Raw genomic sequence first — 21,986 nt, forward strand, 5'->3', positions numbered from 1 at the left:
CTGAACTCCAGATAACCAGGTATTTAAGGAAAGGGCCATTTTAATGCTGTATATGGTCCAGTGGAATCATAACTGTCCATCACATAGAAGAGAGCCAATTGCCTGGGTTTTTCCCATGGCACTTCTCCAGTTGGCATGACTGGAACATTTAAACCACAAGTAGCCAATCTTTAATTGGACAATGGTGAAACTCTCTCTCCTGATGAGCTGGAGAAATGCAGGATGCCTTCTAGTGATGTGGGACCATCAATTTTCTCCTAACCTTTTTGGAGGGGGAGGGATGTATGACCCATGTTTCTGAAAATTGGCTATTTTGCCATCAAATTTCAACAGTTCTCAAGATGCTGGGAGGCCAGATTTCACCATAGGAGACAGGTTGCCCATCACTCACATAAGCATTCTCCCAGCCACAGGTAAAATACTCATCAGTCAGCAGCTCTGATACATCTGGAAGAGTATCCAAAGAGCACCTCAGTAGTTAGAAAACTATTTCCTGAAAAAAAGTTCTGTAAAGAAATTTTGTATATTTTCACTATATGTTGAATGTATGGAAAAAAAATCAATTGCACTCATTGATCAGTTTCATTTTTTAAAAAATAAATCAGTTATACACAAATTATTTGTTGTTCTTTTCAAATATAAAATGGAGAAGAGATATTGTGTCTGGGTTCGGTTAGCCTGTCAGTGAAAACTGGCTTCCTCCTCCAAAGATATATTGAATTTGAGAGAGAAAACATCTGTAACTTATCTATACATACAGGAGAACTTTACAAAGTTCACTTTGTTTCTAATATTGGAATAATAAATTATATATACATTTAATAAATAAATAAATAAATAAATAAGGCTGCTTTTTATTGTGTTCAGGACTGATTGTGCACAAGTGCTAAAGAAATTCAGTAACATACTCATTTCTTCCATAACACCTCATTTATACTCAAAGGCCAGTCTTCTTCTAAAACAGATGGTTTTAATAATTTAACCCTTTAAAATGCACATTTTGTTAGCAAAGGTGAGTGATTTCTGCAATTCCAATGCCAATTACCTAATAATTAATTAGATGTTAATATAATAGTTGCTTTCTGAGTGAGATGGGTGTGAATAAATTTGATATATAAAGAAATAAAATGTGTAAGACTTTGCACTCATACACTACTCACACAGAACCAGACCTGGATTACCATCTGAATAGATCTTTGCCTGTTCCAGCTGATCCCCCTTTCTGTTCCATCAGTCGCAGCAAAACACTATTGTTGTATACATTTTTGTATGAAAGATAAAATAGTACATATACCTTAGAACGCAGAATACAGTAAAAGTTGTATTTGTGATTGGCTGAACTCATTGGATCTTGCATGGTGAAGTTTGTTAGGAATTGGACTGTAGAATAGAAACGTTTCATCTGGCCTGTTTGCAGAAAAGAGATACTTCGATATCTCAAAAAAAAAAAAATCTGCCATTGTCTCCAATTTAAAAAAAATGCATGAAAAGTTTCATCTATTTAAAAGATAAACTTTTATCTAGTCTTCCTTTGCAGGACCAGAATCTCTTCACAAGCTTTAGAATCCGATGTCTGAATCATCTACAATCCCACATATGATGGTATGATGATCTGAACGTTCCAGTTGCTCCCTACCAATCACCTTGTAAAGCACTATGTCCTACCCTTTCTACCCTGATCTTTATCTAATAACTGTGCTGCTTTAATCCATCCTATTGTTTTTGGACATAAAAATAGGAAAATGACATTGCTTCCATCTAGGAGACTGAATACAATAGAAAAAGTGCTGCCTCTGGCACTTGCACTAAGGTTCACTTTGGCAGAGTGCTCCACAAATTCTCACAGTTGCTAAGCACCTAGTAGAATACTAAAATTGAAAGGGTTCCTGGGTAAATTGCTGGTAACTGATGCTCCAGTTCAGACCCTGAACAACATTAGGCATTCCAGATGTGATGGACTGTCTCCTGAGGAGGGAGATGGTGTGACAGTCTGCTTAGTGTGGAAAGGGGGGGAGCAAAGGAGGTCAGGCTGGTACCGCCTTAGCTTCCCAAGGGTATTTTCCCCTTTAGCTCAGAAAAGGAACCTTTCCTCTGGCAAGATTCTGTGTATGGTAGAAGCAATGAAGAACTAGAGTTAGAACTTCAACTCAGTGTTGTTTCTTCACTGGTTGCCCTGACATCACTCCAGGACTCTACCAGTTCCGAATCACTGTTGGAACACTGTAATTGCACACAGTTGCCTGAGTTCAGAAACTAAGCTAATTTATTTCCAACTAAGTGATGGTATAACCCAAACTGCACAACAAACAAAAACAAAAAGCAGTCTGCTTCCCCATTGGAGGGACCTCTTGCCTCTATATTCTTCTGAGCTCCTGATTCTCCAGCATTTGAGCAGCTCCTTTAAGGGCAATGCTAGTCTGACTTGCTGGGATGAAAGTGAGTAGTTCTCTTTCCTCTTTCTATTCTATAAAGAGCAAGGAACAAGTTGCTTGGTTTCTCTTTTACTTTTTCTTTGTGGAGTGGGGAAATGGATTTTGGTTGGTCCAACAGAAAGGAAATAGCACAAATTGCCCTTACAATGAGTTGCACTTCCTGTAGCTTAAAAATTACATATTGCCCCCTTTCACTTCAACTGGTGTTAGATCCAGTGAAGTACTTGGTTGCCAGATGAACAGAGCATCATGGTTTTCAATGGGGCTTTAATACAAGAGGATCCGGTAGCTTTACTGCATGGGGCTTGGGGTGGGGGGAACAGCCAAATGGATGGAAAGCATTGGCAGTGGGGATGGTATTAGCAATGTACGTAGTTTCCTTTTTGTGTGGAATGGAGCTGGGGGGGGGTGTTTTTGCTCCAGGACAAACAGTAGTTTTGGTGGGGCACTGATTGGCACTAAAGGGAGAGCCCTCATTCTCAGCATTTTGAAGTCAGCAGGAGCAAAGATATTGGCTAGGTCCATTTCACATTGCTTGGAGGGAACTGGTTTGTGGAAGTGTCCATTATTTGGGAAACATCTTATGTTGAAACTCGAAGTGAGATTGGCTCCTAATCTGTTTACCCCCAGGTGCTAATATTAGTCTTACTATTTTAGTTATTATTTTAGTAGACCTCGAGCACATGGAACAAGTTATATTGCATTATGTGTCTCACCCCGAAAGTAGGAATGGGGCTTTCCATTGTAGTGTGAACTTAGCTTCTCCTAAGTTGGTTCTTCTGACTCCAGCATGAGCTCAGATAGACTCTTTTATGTAAAAAAATGGTGGGTTATATACAGTTCTACATATTCAGTGGAAACAGCAAGAACTTAAAAGAGTGCATATGGAAAACAAACTATGTGTAATAGAAATTGCTACAATAGGTAAAAGAAAACTGGTTTTAGATTATGTGTCACAAGGTCATTTTATTTTCCTTTTTTTATTTTCAAAATAAACCAGAACAAATGAGAATCAGGAAATAGGTTTTTTTTACAATGTTCCTTGCTTCAGATGAAATGTTGAATATAACTCAGCCACACAAAACAAGACTGAATAAACTCCCAGTGTCGTCGCAATCTTGCTGACGAAGAATCAATTCAAATGGAAGAGAAAGTGGACATCAGCCTTACTACTTACCTCCTGCACTAGGACTCTTCATTGTCAAAAGTGGTGGGGCTCTTAATTTTTGCTTAGATCCAGGAGGTGGAGTTCACCACAATTACTAATCACTGTAAAATGCTCCTGCCTCCTTGTAGGAAAACACACTTCAAAAATATTGCTCACTGCTGACACTTATGCAGTTGTTTCCATCATAGGGAAGCAGTCATTTTTAACCATGAAGAAAATATTTGCATGGTTAAAATACATCCAAGCCTAGAGCTTTTACCTCACATTTGTAAATCCCACATGCCCAATAAAACAAGACTTTGCTGCAAACATAGAGGAATATAAAAAGTGGAAATGCTTTGTGCTTCCTCCCTTGTTGTGGATCTTTGCAATGGCCACGGTTTAACTTCTGCATGTTCTGTGGTTTTCCCCATATGCAACTCCATGCCAATTGGTCTTGTTTTCTTTGTGCATACAATTCTTTCTATTATTGGTAGCATTAATTTCTACCAATTTCTAATACAGAGCAGAAGCTTCCCAGTTTTCTAACCTAAGATTGTAGGTGATATTTGTTGGAGTAAAATGAAAGCCCAATTTTGCTGTTTGGTTTGAAGAAGACTGGAGCCAGCCAGTTATGAATGTCCTAGAAGTGTTTTGTTCCATTTTAAAAATCATGGCTTTAGTACCAATGGATCAGACATACAGAAAAGATCCAACTAAGATCATTTTAAAACAATGCACATTGAAATCTGAACAAAGAACACATCTTCTAAGCTAGCAAAAGCTTCCTGTGGCCAATACCACTAATGCATAAAGAGCTCAAGCAGGCCTTTTTATTGAAGGGAAAACTAAATCATAGATAACCTAGAGATTGGTTTGCCAGTTGGTCTCAAAATGTCTTCACTTTTTAACCTTTATGCATGCCTCATGACGTATACAACAACATGAATCCACCGTGAATGGGAAAACTATTCTTGGGCAATCTTCCAGTTGCTCTAGTTCCATACATAGTGAATGGAACACGGACTTATTCTGAATTCGGACAAAAATATGATTTAGCTATGTTATTTCTTCCCACGCACACAAAAGAAACATGTCTGAAAATTGCTTTTGAAAGAGCAATTAGCAGCATTTTTAGTGCTGGAGAGTCTCTGAAATTCTAAAGTATGTTTAAAGCCAAACTGTCCTTAGCACTGTGATTGGTCATGTAAGCCATTGCTCAAAAGACAGTCTTTCTGGTGGTAATAGGAGATCTAAGCAGTTTGGTAATTTCTTGAAGACATAAATATCCCTCCATGCACTTTTCCTCTGCTATTCCCGCACAATTCCAATTTCATTTGTGTCAGCAATTCTTAGTCCCTTGTTCCATTTCTGCGTGGACTGCTGCTCCATCACTGCCCTGCGAAGAGAAGGAATCTCCTTCCTGAGAGCTGCTGTCTTGTGGGAGGTTGCTGCTCTCTTCCAGTTCGTGAAGTTGCCTATTAGCAGCTCGCTGCTGTTCTTCCTTAAGCTCTATGTACGAGCGCGAGAAAGTGTGGAAAATGGAAGTCACAGGAAAAGCCATAAGCAGGATGCCACTCAAGATACTGCTCAAGGCTACTACCTGACCTGGAATACTACGAGGCACCATGTCACCGTAGCCAACCGTTGTCATGGATATTACAGCCCACCAATAACTGCTGGGAACACTAGTGAATTCATGCTTGGCACCCATTTCATTTTCTGCCAAGTAAACGAGTGGCGAAAAGAGTGCCATGGCAACACAAAGAAAAAGGAGGAGGAGTCCAAATTCCCGTGTGCAGCGGCGCACAGTGAGTCCCAGGGTCTGCAGCCCCAGGGAATGCCTTGCCAAACGCATGACGTACAGGATACGAAGGGCTCGCAGGGTGCGCAGCACCAGACCTACTCTCTCTAGGTACTTGTTTCCAACTCCTCCACCTCCACCCCCAGGCTTGTTGCTGGTTTTGGGAGAAGCCATATCTACAATCAAAGAGATATAGAAAGGCAAGATGGCCAAAATGTCTATAATGTTGAGTGGTGTCTTCAAAAAGGCACACTTGCTCTCTGCCTGGATAGAGCGCAAGATGAACTCAAAAGAAAACCAAGCCACACAGACCGTTTCCAGCACGAAGATGTCATGGCACTTTTGGGAACATTCCCCCTGCAAGGAAGGCAGAAAATTAAGAGGTATTTAGCAAGCCAGCCAAAAAAAGACGACGACGACGAAGAAAAGTTCTTTAGTTTAAGATGCCAAAAATGTTCTTGTATTATGTGCTTCTGTGTTCCCGTAAGTAATTTGCTCCAGAATTAAAGCTGCAATATAAAGCTAAACTAAATCCAATTCTATGCATTGGCATCCTAGAGACCAACAGATTCGGGTGGATCTGCCCAGACAGTAGCCTCCTTATTACACAATCTGTTCAAGTTACTCATGTTCCAAATGAATAGTTATTATTTTTGGTAAATTTCTCTAAAAGTAATTTTCAGACTCTTCTCATTTTTATGAATACTTAGATTCTTTAGAGTAGTGTTTTTCAAACTTGGCAACCTCCCAGAATTCTGGGAGTTGAAGTCCACACATCTTAAAGTTGCCAAGTTTGAAAAACACTGCTTAGAGGGTTCAAAAGCAGCTCTTTTGCCCAGTCAGGCCCAAATGCCATTTAGGGGTGTTATAACTCACCAAATTCACACCAAAACGGGCTTGATTCTAGGGGAAAAAAATTGTAGCACCTACTCTACATTAAAGAATTCTGTTGGAAAAGCTGCTAAAGAAGTCTATTCTACAAAACCATTTCTCCCCTAGCATCTAAATTAAAACTAATCACTGCTATTAAAAACAATTCCAAGCGGTAAGACAACTGTTTGATTATTATTCCTTACAGGAAAATGAACAAAGTTGTTATTTAAAGGCTGTAAATAAACTCACCAACACAACACTTAAGCAACAACGAATAATGATTTTTCTTTGGTTGTTCTATCCCCACTTCCAAATATAGCTGCAATTCACCATTACCTTTTTGTTATGTGTGAACATTAATCACCTCCAGCAAGAAAATGGAACAAATAAAGGCTATTAGAACAAACATGAATTAGTTTTCCTTACAAATTCTTTGTGACTTGGTGAGGGGAGTGCAGGGTTTAAGGGTGGAAATGGAGGTTGCGATTTCTATCTTTATTTTTGAAAAAAGAACCCCCCCAAATTGTACCACTGAAAATCAGACATTTTGTTGCTTAATTTTGGCAGCATGATTTCTGGGAGCAGGGGAACTGGCGTCATATAACTAATGGGTTGCTGAACTCATAATACTGAATTGAATTATAGGGTTGATGTTCCAGCAATGCATTTTCCTTCTCTTTGAAGACAAAAGAGTGCTCACTTGCTGAATTCCTAAAAGCCATCATAATTTGTGGGGAAAAAAAGATTCAGACATTTCCTATAAGTCTGCTCAAGAGACTATGGATGATTGTAATGGTCTATGGGAATGACCTTGGGAGACAGGAGGAAGAGCTGCAGCCTAGACAACAGTCTGATAAATGAAATTTGAGTTTGAAGAAGGAGGGGTGGCGAAAGTGTCCAGAACGGACCATCCCTAGTTTTGGGGACAGTAAAAGTGAAGGAAGGGAGGGGTACTTTCAGACTTGGAAGATTCTGTTAATGCAACCTTGCAATAAAGATAGAGCTAGTAATCATGCTTCTTGTCTGGACTACCTCAAAGGGCTAACAGTGATTTAGATCACTCTGTACATTGAGGAAGAGAAGGAACACTGCCAAAAATTTACCTGAAATATTTTAATGAAAAGAAAAGGAGGCAGAGATGACATTTCTAAGTTACTGTTCTCTCAACAGATATAATTTGCTGGAAATGATTTGCAAGGAGAAGGCTGTTAAACATAGTAAAGGTTCTGCAGGGTTCTTGGCTCCATTATTTGGTAGAAAACTAGAAACCAGACCACGAGCTGAAGTGGTTTTTGCCCAGTTAGAAAACAAGATCAAAAGAAAAAGAGAGGGAAAACAACTGCCTAGCTTCTTACTTCCATCAGTGGAAGCCAGCAATAGCTAGGCATAGTGATACTTTCAGTGAAGATTTTCCAGCCTCACTTCCACACCTAGTAGTGGTAGTTCACTGCCCAAAAAAGTTCTAAGTTTTTATCTGGGAAAGTAACAGTGGCCAAATTAAGTCTTTATTTTGGTCATTGACCAGCAAAAAGCCTAACAGCCAGTATGTTATCTTAGTAGGTGACCATTCATATCTTATATGGAAAAAGTGAAACACTAGTTCACCACACTTCCATTCACACAAACATTTTGGATCATACTGGAATATTGTTAAGTGTTGTTACAGAAAGGAATGATTTTAAATTTCAGCTTCACAGAGATAATTTGCCAGAGAACTAAGGAACACATTCGTGTATATTATATATAGTGGGCTGATCGTAAAAACTCATTCTAGGTGTGGAATGGAAATTTTAAAGAAGACTTAAGTAGAAAACTGTAATGTGGGAAAAGCAACATGTATATTGATTTGGGGAGAAAACATACGATGGACACATCTCTTTTTAAAATTTACCTACATTCAATTTCTTTTGGGAGGAGAACTAAGAATTATTTCCCCATTATGTTGTTTGTGCTTTTAGGATTCTATAGCTGGCACTACTAGATTTTGGATTGGAATGAAGATCCATTTAGCTTTCTGTTTTCAAATGTGGTTAGCTATACAAGCGAGAAGCCACCAGTCTTCCTCCACTTCCTCCCTTTCGCATTTAGTTGTTACAGGTAATAGCGACCGATGGACTCATTCTCCATAAATTGTTTTAGCCCTTTTAAATGGCAGAACTAATATCAACTGTGTGGTTAATAATTATGATTCCAATGGTAGTGAATTACATTAATTATACATTGTGCAAAATATTTTATCTGCAGCCAGTACATTTTACTGTTTGCTCTAAGTCCTAAACTTTTAGAAAAGAATTGAAGTATCCAATGCCATGCATAATTTTATAATTTCTATAATCTCCTCCTAGCTATTATTCTTCTCTCCTAAAAAGATGTTTATCATGGAATTAAACAACAATAACAACCCCCACCCAATCACACTCTTTGTTAGTTCTCACCATTTCACCATCCCCCCTGTGGAATTGCTTCTCTTCCCATTTTGTTGACCATATACCCATTTTGAGATAATTTGCATATTCTAAATTGAGATATAAGACATAGGTAAAGGTTTCCCTTGACATTAAGTCCAGTCATGTCCGACTCTAGGGTGCGATGCTCATCTTCGTTTCAAAGCCAAAGAGCCAGTGTTTGTCTGTAGACACTTCCATGGTCATGTGACTAAATGGAACGCCGAAGCGGTACCTATTAATCTACTCACATTTGCATGTTTTCGAACTGCTAGGTTGGCAGGAGCTGGGACTAGCAATGGGAGCTCACCCTGTCACATGGATTTGAACTGCCGACCTTCTGATTGGCAAGCTCAGCAGCTCAGCGGTTTAACCCGCAGAGCCACCGCGTCCCTCGATATAAGACACAAGACTGAAAATTATCCATTATCTTTCTCCATAATTAAACATGTTGATTACTGCCAATCCTGTTTTTAAAAAAGTACTGAATTACATATCCTTTACATTTCTCTTGTTTTATAACGAAGAGGGAATCCTGGGAGTTGGACCCAGAGTGTCTTACCAGGATTTATGTTATAGTATTGTTTTTATGAAACAAATCTGAACCTCTCTTTTGGGGTAAGAGCGCCTTAGTGAAATAGCAGACAATACAGTAAAAAAAAAATTATTTTTTTTCTCTTTCCGATTGTTGCTACTGCAAAGATGCAACAGTCTCTCATGGAGTGAATTCTGAGAAGACGTTTTCCAACTTTCAAATTAATCTTGGTACAAACCTGCTCTGGAAACACCTTTTTTTCTGCCATATCTCCATGAAGTTGTGTTCATTGTACACCAGGCCATGAGTGAAACAAGTTATGGTTTCCTTAGTTACATCAGTATTAATTATTATTGAATATCAACAATTAAAGGAATCAGCACTCAAGAGGTATGCTACAGACTAGAACTTGGTAGGGTAGCAATAAATGTACTGGAAAAGATATTCAGATATTATGATGTGTCTATACCTACAAAGATCAGAATCATGCAGGGAATGGCTCTTCTGTGATACCTTACAGAAGTGAAAGTTGGACTTTGAAGAAGCAGGAGTGTGTTGATGCTTTTGAACTTTGACTCCTGAGAATGCTATGGACAGCCAAAAAAACAAACAAATGGACATAGAACAAATCATTCCACAAGTTCTCACTTGAGGCACAAATTATCACCCTCAAATTATCATATTTTGGATACATTATGCAAAGACCTAGCTGTCTTGAGAAGTCTGTAATGCTGGGGAAGGTGGAAAGAAAGAAGACAACCATCAGCAAGGTGGGTGGACTTGATTATAGCAGTGATGGGTGCATTGTTGGAAGATCCTGAAGTGCCAACTGGGAGACAGATCATGCTGTGGCTACAACACCAACTTAATGGAACATAATCAGAATCAATCAGTGTTAAAGGAATGGTTTCCCCTTAAGCATACAGCATCCAGTGACAGCAGTAAGGTGTGTAAAATCTGTTGAACTTTGTCAGCCAGTGCATCAGAAGTAAAGTCAAGTGACCAGTAGCTGGTAGGATGGGAGAGATGCTTATCAGCTATTTCAGGCTGATGCAAGCATGCTACCTCCCCTCCAATCAGCCATATATGCCATCATTCTGTTGTCTTTAATAAGCAACGCTGTGGGACAACTTTCTATATAAACAGAAAGGTGGGATAAAAAAAACTAATACCTAAATAAACGGACAGAAAGAAAATACCTGTTGGGGCTTGAAACAGCCAAACTATGAAACAGTGTAACAGGGAGAAATAGCATGACAGCATGAACAGAGCTGGAGGGATCTGCAAATTGGATTTTTTTTTTTTTAACCACAATAACGATTCTGGATTATGCTCTCTTAGTGACTCAGATCTAGTTGTGTGGGTTTTTTTGTTTTGTTTTTTGCTTGTTTTGTTTTAAAGAAACTTTATTCAGCTTGGGTTATGACAAAATGAGGTGTAGTAAGAGGGGTACAGGAAGAAGCTTAGAGATGACAAAGTCCTATAGACTTCCTCCATTCCTGCTACAACATCGTGATTCAAGCACCCTAGAAGAAGCAGATTATTTAGACCAGTTCCAAAGCATGGCACCTGGGACAGGAGAACAATTCCTGCCCACATCACCCTTGGTCAGGACAACTGCAATGTGCTCTACATGGGGCTCCCCTTGAAGACCACCCAAAAACTTCAATGAGTCCACAATGCATCTGCCTGTTCATTGCCTGGCACTTGCTGCTATGAACATATTATTATACTCTGCACTGGCTTCCAATTAACTTCTGAGTGCAATTCAAGATGCTGGTTATTATCTCTGAAGCTGAAAATGGCTTAGCTCTGAAGTGTCTTTGGAACCTCCTTCTTTAATCAGAATCAACCTGACCAACTCTTTTGTCTTGAAAGACACTGCTGGTAGTTCTCCATTTCCACAAGGCAAATACTATGGAAGTCCTCCATTTCCACAAGGTAAATACTATGGAAGTCCTCCATTTCCACAAGGTATATACTATGGAAGCTTGTAGGTACTGCTTTTCTGTGGCAGTGTCTACACTTTTGAATAGACCCATGTTTGAACTGAGATTGTCCTTCTAGTTTTACTGTTTCAGGAACAATTGAAAATAGAGCTGCTCTGGAAGATGGAGGAGGAGGAGGAGGAGGAGGAGGAGGAAAAATGTCATGGTAGATGAGTTGGGGGGGTGTTATGATTTTTTAGTTATATAATTTATTGTTTCTACTGTGGATGTTTTATGTTTCATTACTGTAAACCAATGAACATCTTGTGATTGGGATAGGTAATAAATGTAATAAATAAAGATGTCTTAAGATGGACTATTTAATGCAAAATGGATCTACAAATCATACTATCTCTGAATCACAGTAAGAATGAGACCAGAATCAACATGCTCTCTGTGAGGTTCCCAACCCTATCCCATAACAGACAGAATCTGTATTACATGAAATTATTTACCTTATTAACAAAATGAATAAACCTCCCCAGTCATGCCACTACTTAGGTACCAGAAAAGTAATTTTAATATACTGAATGTAAACAGGCATTAGCAAGACATCTTGCATCAAATGTATCCCTGCATTAATAACTGTCATGCAAAATAGTCTATGAAGTTTTCAAGCCCATGACTTAATGATATTTATAAAATTCAACAAAAATGCAAATATCCCTTCAGGAGATAATTCACAAACACAAAAATATAAGATAAAGTTTTAGTTCCTGTAATGTATATTAAAGGTTGGTAAATCCTTCTATGGGGATTTTTTTTTAATTACTTATGTCTGACCTACAGCCCCGGGAATTCCTGGTGTCCTCCCTTCCAAGTATTAACCAGTTCAGCCTTGCTTAGCTGTTTTGACCACTCCAAGGTAGACTAGGTGAGGCCACCTGCTTTAAGTCAGGAGCATTTATTTATTTTACCTTTTCTCTTCACTCAATGTTACAGGTTGTTAATGTGATCATTCTGTATTGCTACATTTGAGCATCTATTAGGAATAGTCTTAGGGAGAAGGAAGAAGAAGAAGCCATAAAGACAGATAAGGGCAGAGGCAGGTGTGATGCAGGGAGGGAGACCCATTACCCATCTTTAAAAAACTTTAAAAGGCAAACATGTAAGACATAGAGACATAGTGGAGACCATACAACCTCTTCAGAACTAGAAAAAAATACCTCTTTGGCATTAAGAATTAGGATTGTCTCTGCATATCCTAATTGCACATTATGAAGCAGCACAGCCTCGGTTAGTCTGTTTATTTTTATTTTACATGATATATTCAGTGGCTCCCTCATGAGTAGATCGGAATGTAGACAGATATGTAACTTAGTTTAAGAAATATGATACTTTTTTCATAAGCATACAAATCTGAGAGGTATGCAAAAGCATATGAATCTATGTAAGAGAGAAAGTGTGTACAAGCAAACAAATATTGGCAATAGCTGTTAAGGGCCACTGAGCAAAATACATGCATTCAAAATGTCATCAGCCGGTGCTTGCTAATATTAATTGTTAGTAATACTGAATATATTTCAATAGTATTCAATACAGACTATTTCTGATACAAAGCCATCTTTACAGAAAACACGATTGTAATGTGTTTGCATTCCATTACGTTTAATGCTGTCCAAAATATTTTGAGCCACTCGACATTCTTCATCTGAACCTATAATATAAAAACTAGATATTTTAACAGCCCCTTAAACCAATCTCCATACATCACTGAGTCCTGAACAGCAATGATCCACAAAGCACGGAATATACAGCAAAAGCCATCAACAAATAATAGCACCTGGCCAGCCTTGTTTGAATTCAAAAGCTGGGCAGGGATAGGCCTGGTCAGTACTTGCGTAGGAGACTATCAGGAAGTTTAAAAAAAAAAAATCTTGAAAAAAGACAGCGGCAAACCATTTCTAGAATGCTGCCACAAAAGCTACACGATTGTTTCCTTAAAGTCATCTGATCTCAATTTAAGGACATCTTTATCTTTTTATGAGATTTTCTGATCTCTCTCCAATTAAGATTACAATTATTATAGGATCAAAGTAGATTTTATGTGATCTTGCTGTTCTCCATTATTTCTATTCCTCTCCAACCTGATTGAGGCACGTTTCCCTATCAGCAGATTTTTGTATGTCCAATCTTTTCTTTACTTACACACACACACACACACAGACACACACACACACACAGAGGCCAGCATCCTGGCAGTGTTCTGTGATCTCTAGCTTTTCACCCACATTATACTTCTTGTTAACAAGCAATATCTTGTTATGTGATCCAGGTTGTCCAGAAGACTATATTAACTTTTGTCCCTTCCTCCTCCACTTCACTATCAATGCCTTGATAATAATAAAAAAAAAAAGGAAATTTGCATCACTGCACAGAATATCTAGATAACAGTTCCATAGCCAGGTAACTGCCCTGAATACAGAGCACAAGCCTGTAATCCCCACCTTTTGCCTCCTCTACCTGAGTTCCAGGTTGTCTGTGCGCATCTGTTCCCCCAAAGGACCGAAAACGTAGTTACCCAAGGAAGTAGTTATGCTGCTACTACCTGTGGGAAAATGCACCCCTTCTTCCCTGGAATTTGAATAGGGCAGAACAGGCCTAGGCTTTTCAAAAAATGCTCTAGTCTCCCCCTTTAACCAGGGTATCGGGTCCAAGGGGATCTGGAATGTGTGGTGGTAGAACACACACACTACTGGATAACAACAAATAAAGGGCTTTTATTTTTATAAAATATAACCAAGAGGGTACTTGGGAAATAAGGGATCTGAACCAAGTTCTACCTTCCCAGATCTATCTATATCTAACAGCTATTAAACAGCAAAAAAACAACACAGACTTAGAGGAACAAAGAATATTAACATACAACTGAGTAAAACAGCTCTGAAAAGAAATAAAACATCCCTGATGCTTCTGCCTATACCTTCCCTGGCAGCTTTATCCCGCTGGTTTCAGCTCTTCCAGGGTTTTTGGGCAGAGGGCCTGAGTCACTGGGTCAGCCAAAACATCTGCTCCTACAACGCTTGTTGTTCTGAGGACTTGCAGCCAGAAAGGCAACTTCTAACTCTGTCACACAGTCTGACTGCCATCTCTGCCTTTCCCTGGAAGAGGGCAGTGCTTTCTAACACTATGCAGTGCACAGAGTCACTAGCCATATATTCCTTGTTAACAAATGCTAAAATATCAGACCCTGACAATGCCACGATTTTAAAATCAATTTTGTATTGCATTCTTAAGATGCTGCAACCAACCTTCCACCTCAATTTTTCTGTCATATTTACTGATAGATGTACAGTATTTCTAAAATAATTCTGATGCGGGATTCCATATTATGGTGAACATGCAAAGAATATATCTGACCCAATAAAATAAAGTGAAATATAGCTTGTGATGATATGGGTATATAAATAAACGCACGACGAACAGCCAACATTTTTGTTCTGGGGGCTAAAGGACAAATATAAGCTGAAGAAAGAGTATCTTAATGTGAGAGAAAACTATTATTATCATTATAGTTTTAAAAACCCAATTCAAAAAGGTACTCTCATGAACCCCTTCTGCACAGACTTCTCTAGCCATAGTATAATCACATTCATCAGGTGTAATCCCATTTCTTAGTATGATAAAGTGTCCAGGACATTTTATGTTACTCGTGTTCTAATCCAGGACTTCAGTGTTTGCTGAAGCAGGAGGAATGGGGGTTTCTTTATGGATGTCTGGTCATGTTTCCTGCCACTGAACAAGAAGTTTGACATTTCTCTGGGATACAGTCTGTTTCCAATGAGTCATCTGGCTCATGAAAAACCACTCCAAGAAACCAACTAACTAAGCAGCAACCAATCATTTTGATTGAAAATACGCAATTAAAGCTAGTGTTGGCTTCAGACTATATCTCTTTGCCAATACTGGCTAAGACATTCTCTCCCTCCTTTAGTCCAAGTGCTACATTTAAAGGACACAAATTCATAACAGCTTTCCCAAAAACCCTTAAGAAATAGCCACTTGCCTAAAATGTTAGGCAGACATTTCTTTGCATTGTTTTCATTTGGTTTACTTAGTTCTGTATTCTTGAGGTCTCTAAGAGCTTTCTCATGTGATCTGGCACAGAGGTTATTACTCTGAGTGTGAGGTTCTTGAAAGGCCTTATGGTATAATATTATAACATGGCTAAGGCACTCCTAATAATTTTGCTTGCATATTGAATAGCAATGTATTCATAGCATTAAATTTCCTTAAACCAATTTGCATCTTTAGGACAACTATTTTACACATGCTCTATAAAATAATATATAGCATATTTAGCATAAACGATCAAATAATTCTAAAACCAATGTCTCTCCCCACCCCATTCCTGTCTTGTTAAGAAATGAAGGCAAATTTCCAGTCTCTGATGGTTGTCTAGGATCATTCTCATGGACTTTGTCAGAAGTGCATGTAGTTATAAAACTAATGAACAGGTAATACTCTAAAATAGATACTTAGAATAAGGGCTTAAAAATAGGCTGTTGGTATTTTAGGAAGTAAAAAGTCTCAAGCTAGCAGCTTTACCATCTCTTGTTATATACTGCATCTCAAATTCATGCTTCCTTCTTTTTGGTCCCATGCCACCAATCAAATTTCTCCACGCCGTACTCTCCTGTCCTCTAACTCCCCCTTGTCCACTGCTCTGGGCTTTATGGCTTTCATAGTCTCCATGAAGAACCGAAAGTTGAAGACAAACTGAGAAGTTGCCAATAGAGAATTCTTTGCTTACTCTTTGTGAAGGAATAGGCATGGAAGAAAATGTCTATGTAAAATCGCAAATAATAATATATTTGTAAATCATCATTCAAGGACGGGAGGAACTGACACATTTAGCAAGGTAGGTTTGATAAAGGGAGAGGAAGAAACTGGATGAGGTGGGTCTCAAAAATGTGCAGTCTGTATTACCCAATTACTTGTTTTCAGTGTCATTACTGGATAATGTTGATTATGATGAAAGTAGAACAACTCTCTAAAATTTGATTGTGGAGGGGCAAGCCAACTTTCTAAATGTTTATTATCAACATTACTAGATGCAACTACCAGCCTAAATTGGCACAGATTGTACCAATATAGTAGTCAGTCTATCAGTAGTCACTTGACAATGTAAAACTCTGAAGATTATTTTGCTTGTGATGGAAGAGGTTAGAATATAATCATCTGAGGGATGCAAAGCTATATTAATTCATTGTTCATGATCACTGGAATTCACTCCAGTAGTAAATTTGGCACTAGACAATGAAGTACAGCTCTTGAGAAATTAAGGTACACATACTATGGTAACTTATACATACCAACTATGTTAAAACTATGGGCAGCCATTTTAGTGTATGAATGGAAGAACTGGTGAAAAAATTACAGAAGAGTAAATCAAGACCAGAGCAAAAGGCTCAAAGCAGATGAAAACAATGGGCCCAAATGAGAAAGTAGTGGGTTGCAATACCAGCAGATAATCTAAGGCCAACAGAGACCAAGAATAGGCTTTTGGAAAAAATGTGGATGAGACAAGCACAAGAATCCAACCAGAGGCATAAGGGACTGCATGATCTCCTTAGTAGGTACAATCTATTGAATTGGCAAGATATTGTAAGATGAATGGGGGAGTATAAACTAAAAACTGTCTCAGAATATTGTGAAAGAAGACAACAGTAAAACATGACAAGGTGGCAAATAACAATAAGTCGCTCTAGACAATCTGAACAACCAGTAAGGGCAGAAAGTGACATTGTCCAAATGAGGGAACTTCATCAAATACAAATTCTTTCCAAGCATGAAACCAAATAAAAGTGGCAAATAAACAGCAAACATTTGGGAACTGATTGACAACAAAAGATTACCTAAAGCCAAATAAACAACACCAGAACTTCCCAACTCCTTTTTTCTCTAAAAGCCATCTTTGATCCAAAATTAAATAAAAGTTAATTAAAACAAACAAAATTGCCATAATATTCCAAGATCTCCAAATATGACAGGATTTCAAGGTTGTTACTTGATATCTTGGCAATTCTGAGTGAGGATGCCAAAATTATATAACTGAAAAAACTCACATTTCAACCTTTTTAAAAATTACTTTTTAGATTTAATTCCTAAACTACAGGTCCCCTGCATAAACCAGTAACTATATTTAATTGGATATTCACTATGTAAGGTAGTCTTTACTTTACAGTAAAAGCGCAGGGTGGTAGGCGGCAGTATTGCAACAGAAAACTCTCCCCATGATCCAAGTTCGATCCCAGCGGAAGCTGGATTCTAGGGTAGCTGGCTCAGGTTGACTCAGCCTTCCATCCTTCTGAGGTCGGTCAAATGAGCACCCAGCTTGCTGGGGAAGGTGACGACTGGGGAAGGCAATGGCAAACCACCCCAATATAGTCTGCCAAGAAAATGTCACAGAAGCGGCGTCCCCCCAAAGGGTCAGACATGACTCAGTGCTTGCACAGTGGACCTTTCACCTTTCACCAAAGTAGTCTTTGGAAGAGTGCTAAAAGCTAGCTGTAATTATTATTATAATAATTATACTAATTTATGCTTGGCAAGCAGAGAGATGATTACAGGCTGCTTACAAGCATTGAGTTTTAACTGTTCCTTCCATTTGACACCTAGTATCATCTTAATATTAGATTGCTCCCACTGATCTGCAAAGCCAAAATATATTTGCTCTCCTTTCATAGTTATTCTAGACTAGAAATAGGCACTACAATTCAGGGCTCTTTATGATGTTTTGCTTTACTTTTCCACTGGCATATTAATAAGTGTCCTATCATTTCTTTGTTGAATTTTAAATATCTCCACCATTTGGTTGCTACCACCAATTACATTAATATGTTATTTTAGGGAGATTGCATTCTGACAGTGGCTTATTATCACCAGCGTAAGACTATCAGCTATATCCTGAAATTATGTTTTTGTAGTTTTCCTGACAGCAGTGGCTGTCTAAAAATTGCTATACCACATTCTCTGATGCTTTGATATAAGTGCACTTTCTCTAGCTATCCTCAAGCCATATGTTGGACTGAAAACATAACCCCTGTACTCTGTTTTAAAGATATTGGACTTGCTTACTTTACTTTTAGTCCCTTTCATCTCCACCATCTCACACAGCATTTGTTATAAAAATCAAACTAATCATTGCAAGGAGGAGAAAAAGAAAGACATCATACACACATCAAGATCTTCTCTGTGCAAGCTGCATTAAAATGAATTTAACTTACACACAACATGCCCATGCTGTAAAACTACTGCTGGAATATGAAGGGAAATTTAATATTATATTTTGCTACTCTTAATTGTAGAGACTGCTCATGAAGATAATAAGAAAGCCTATAGAGTTGAGGAAGCTACTAAGCCTGCCAAGTGGCAAGAAAATATTTGCTAATCATCAGGTGCAGATACTGTAATATAATCACTCTGACAAAACCTTCTCCCCAACATTCTTCAAATTGATCAAGATACTGGTGTCAAGTTACTACTGTTCAGCCTAGCCCATGACAATGGATCATCCTTAGATAATTCCTTTTTCAAAATTACATAAAAATAAAGTGTTCCTTGTATATGGCAATTAAGTTGTGCAATGAAATAGTTCCGGATGTTTCATGCAATTCTGGAAGGCCCTTTAGCCCACAGAACCAGCTTTTTCAGGAAAGCCTTGTTGTATGAATTAACTGAATTCCTTTGGATCCATGGGACTGAAATTACCATTAATTTTTAAGTTATTTTCATACATTTTGATAAAAAACATCTTATGACCAGATGTATGAGTTTAATCAAAGACCTCTCTCCCTCTTTCTCTTTCTCTTACTATCGCTATCTCTATTTTTCTATGCCACGATCGCAAGACTCTTTGCAGTTAAAACACTTCTGCTGGGTTTAAAATCAGCAAACTCTTACAAAGCTCTTAGCCTCTGATCTATATAGTGTTTATATAATAACTTATAATAACTTATAACCGTACACTTTCTTTAGACTACTTTAGTTAAGCAGGTGTTCATAAGAACATTATTCAAAGAATATTTTGGTTTATTTGAGGACACTATATTTAATGAGTATTTTCCACTAAACGTTGGCTCCTCCCTAACTCTGTGCAACATCCTCTTGGAGCATACTTTTGCCTCTTGGAACAGACTCTGCCTTTTTGGACAAAGGACTATTTTCAACTCACAGACATCTTTCTCTATAGTGGCCTAATTGTTAGACTTGTAACTATTCTACAGTTTTGTATTTTTGTTTATTTGTTTCCTGGAAACAAAAAGACAGATGTTTTACAACTATCAAAACTAAATTTTCAGAGTGTAATAACTCTTTCACTTCTAGTTACCAAGAATGAATGAAACTGCTGCTTTATGAACTACAAACAACATATGGTGATTCAGTATTAAGAGTCTGAAATAAACTCTATATGCAGAAAATGCCTATGCCCTTGAAAAAACCCATTAGACAAGATGGAGCATTTAAGCCCCACTAATATCCATGGGAAACTTGCATTTATACTTATCCACTGAAATACTTAGCTCTTAACACCTTTAAAAACAGGCCCTAATGTCATAGGGTAACTAGTCAGAAAGAATACTTTCAGTATGCACTGAATTATAAAAGCTAAAATATTTAAACAGAATTTAAAGTAAGAATTTTGTAAAAATACGGAAACCTCTTACAGAATTTGGTGAAGTTTACTAATATTTTAATACTGACTTTGCTCTTTTCATTTACCTCCTAAAAATCCTTAACTGTAACCCTAGGTTACCCATCTGCCATCAATAACAATAGCATTCCCTGAGCTCTTGAACAAAAGGCATGATATAAATTTAATTAATTAATTAATTAATTAATCAATCACCAGTTTCCATGAAAAAACCCAGAAAGGAAAAATCATTACAAGGTTTTCTACCCAAGGGAGAAATTTGTATGGAATGTAAAGCAAAGCTGCAGATTTCTGTTTACACATGCACTTTGAGCTTCAAAACTAGCTCAGAGACAAGAATGCTATATTCTTGATGATAAAAAGGATTACAGCACCTAATTACTCTCTTATACTGATCAGGCGAAACTACAGACACTCAAAATTCATCTTGCTCAGTTTGCAACTCTATTGGAGTTTCACAAATACATTCTTTGAATTTTCTGAGGTTTGGGGCCCTTATCACCCCAGCTAATTTTTCTCCCTTCACAATAGAAGGGAAGAAATCTTCTTTCTGTGTACTGTAACTTTTTCTGTCAGAAGAAAAAAAGGACTCTTTATTCAGCTGAAGTTTCTGATACAAGAAGACGAGAAGATTTGGGACAATGTCTAAAATGCAATTATTGAGATATCTGTCCTAACTAATTCAGGAAGTTAATATATAATAAAGTATTAACTTACCCAGAAAAGTAATTATGATTAACTAATCACAATCAGAATGTCTGCTTGGGATACTATACTGATTAACTAGATCTTTATGTTACTTCCAATGTCAAAGATATGCATATATGCATATACAGAGACAAGCCTATAAGCAAGTATTGCACGTAAGTCTCTGGCAATGTTTACAATTACATAAACATTTCTTTTATACTGTGCACTTACCCGATCTTCTTCTTCTCTGAGATCTGGCATGGTGCTAATGCAGAGGCTAACTGCAGTGATGACAACAAAAGAAACAGATATACAAGCAAAGATCTTTCCTGGGATCCCTGAATGAGGATTTTCCACCATATCCCTGAGCTTTCTCATGCACAAATGCAAACGGCTACTGTCCTTGAAGGCACATTGGGGTGCTTCATTATCTTCCACTTCATCTTCAAACAATGCAGCTTCTGCCATCTCTTCCTCTTTCTGTCGTAGTCTTCTTTGACAGCACCACTCCAAGTGTTCCTCTTCTATCCCCCAGTAAACCAGTTCATCTTGGAAAGAGAGAGCACACATTTCCCTGAGGAGCCTTAGCTTCCCAGCTGTCAAAAAAGTCATGATGGTCCTGAAGGCACAAGGATTGCGGTCAAAAAAGAATTCATTGCAGTTGACATCATAATCATCACATATATCCATTATTTCATCATAGTTGTTGCATGATTTTAACTTTCCAAGCCTGGTCAAGGGACAATTCTCTAATGTGGTCCATGGAATCTTGTATTTTATGCCCCCTACATTGATTATCACATTCCTGGCTCGGTCCTCCCTGCAGGCAAAGCAATACATGTCTTCCCCAGGATTGAGAAGTTTTGCTTTTTTGTAGAAGACTCCTTTCTTTGTCTGCACATCACAAAGTGTCTCCAAGTTGTTATAAGAGTATGCAGTGAATTCGGGATCTGCATTCCCAGGCAGCAGTGCCATTTCCTGATACATTTGTTACATTCATGGAGGGGCCAGAGCAGATGAAGAAATGAGAGTATTGACTAGTGAGGATAGAAAAAGTGAATATATTAGTGTCAGCAGTTGCATTTTAATAAAGGCAAAATAAACTCCTTCTGATATTTTCATCTACATTGGGATTGTGTTTTTCTTAAGAAATTCTGCTGGGTTCCCTCTGAATTCCTACAATGTACAGAAAACAATTGGGAAAACAGTTTTCACATTTCAGAATCCAACACAGTATAATAAAATATATGTCAACATATATCTTTACCTGGGAATCTTCAATAAATCTCAACATGAGAATCCTCAACATATCTCACCCAAGTTAAAAATGTGAAACAGGAAAAACAACTTTAAAAAAAGGGGGCAGCTCAAGATGGGGAGGGCTGTTAATTTTTTTCCATAAACTTTGCTTCAACTC

The 21,986-nt window shown here is 38.0% G+C and overlaps 1 protein-coding gene across 1 annotated transcript; it reads right to left on the reverse strand.

The window, feature by feature from the left end:
* Positions 1-4,560: 4,560 nt before the first annotated feature.
* Positions 4,561-21,556, reverse strand: KCNG2 (potassium voltage-gated channel modifier subfamily G member 2). The gene is made up of 2 exons (XM_063300217.1): positions 20,801-21,556; positions 4,561-5,740 (listed from the first exon to the last, which is right to left on the reverse strand). The coding sequence occupies exons 1-2, from the start codon at positions 21,554-21,556 to the stop codon at positions 4,922-4,924; spliced, it is 1,575 nt and encodes a 524-aa protein (XP_063156287.1). The 3' UTR covers positions 4,561-4,921.
* Between the last annotated feature and the right edge of the window lie 430 nt (positions 21,557-21,986).

This window comes from Candoia aspera, chromosome 3 (genome assembly GCF_035149785.1).
Source record: "Candoia aspera isolate rCanAsp1 chromosome 3, rCanAsp1.hap2, whole genome shotgun sequence".
NCBI classification, from domain to species: domain Eukaryota; kingdom Metazoa; phylum Chordata; class Lepidosauria; order Squamata; family Boidae; genus Candoia; species Candoia aspera.

Coding starts and splice junctions, on each gene's coding strand:
- KCNG2 (XM_063300217.1), bottom strand. CDS start 21,556: ATGTATCAGGAAATGGCACTGCTGCCTGGGAATGCAGATCCCGAATTC. Junction 5,741..20,800: donor TCAGAGAAGAAGAAGATCGG/GTAAGTGCACAG, acceptor CCTTCCTTGCAG/GGGGAATGTTCCCAAAAGTG.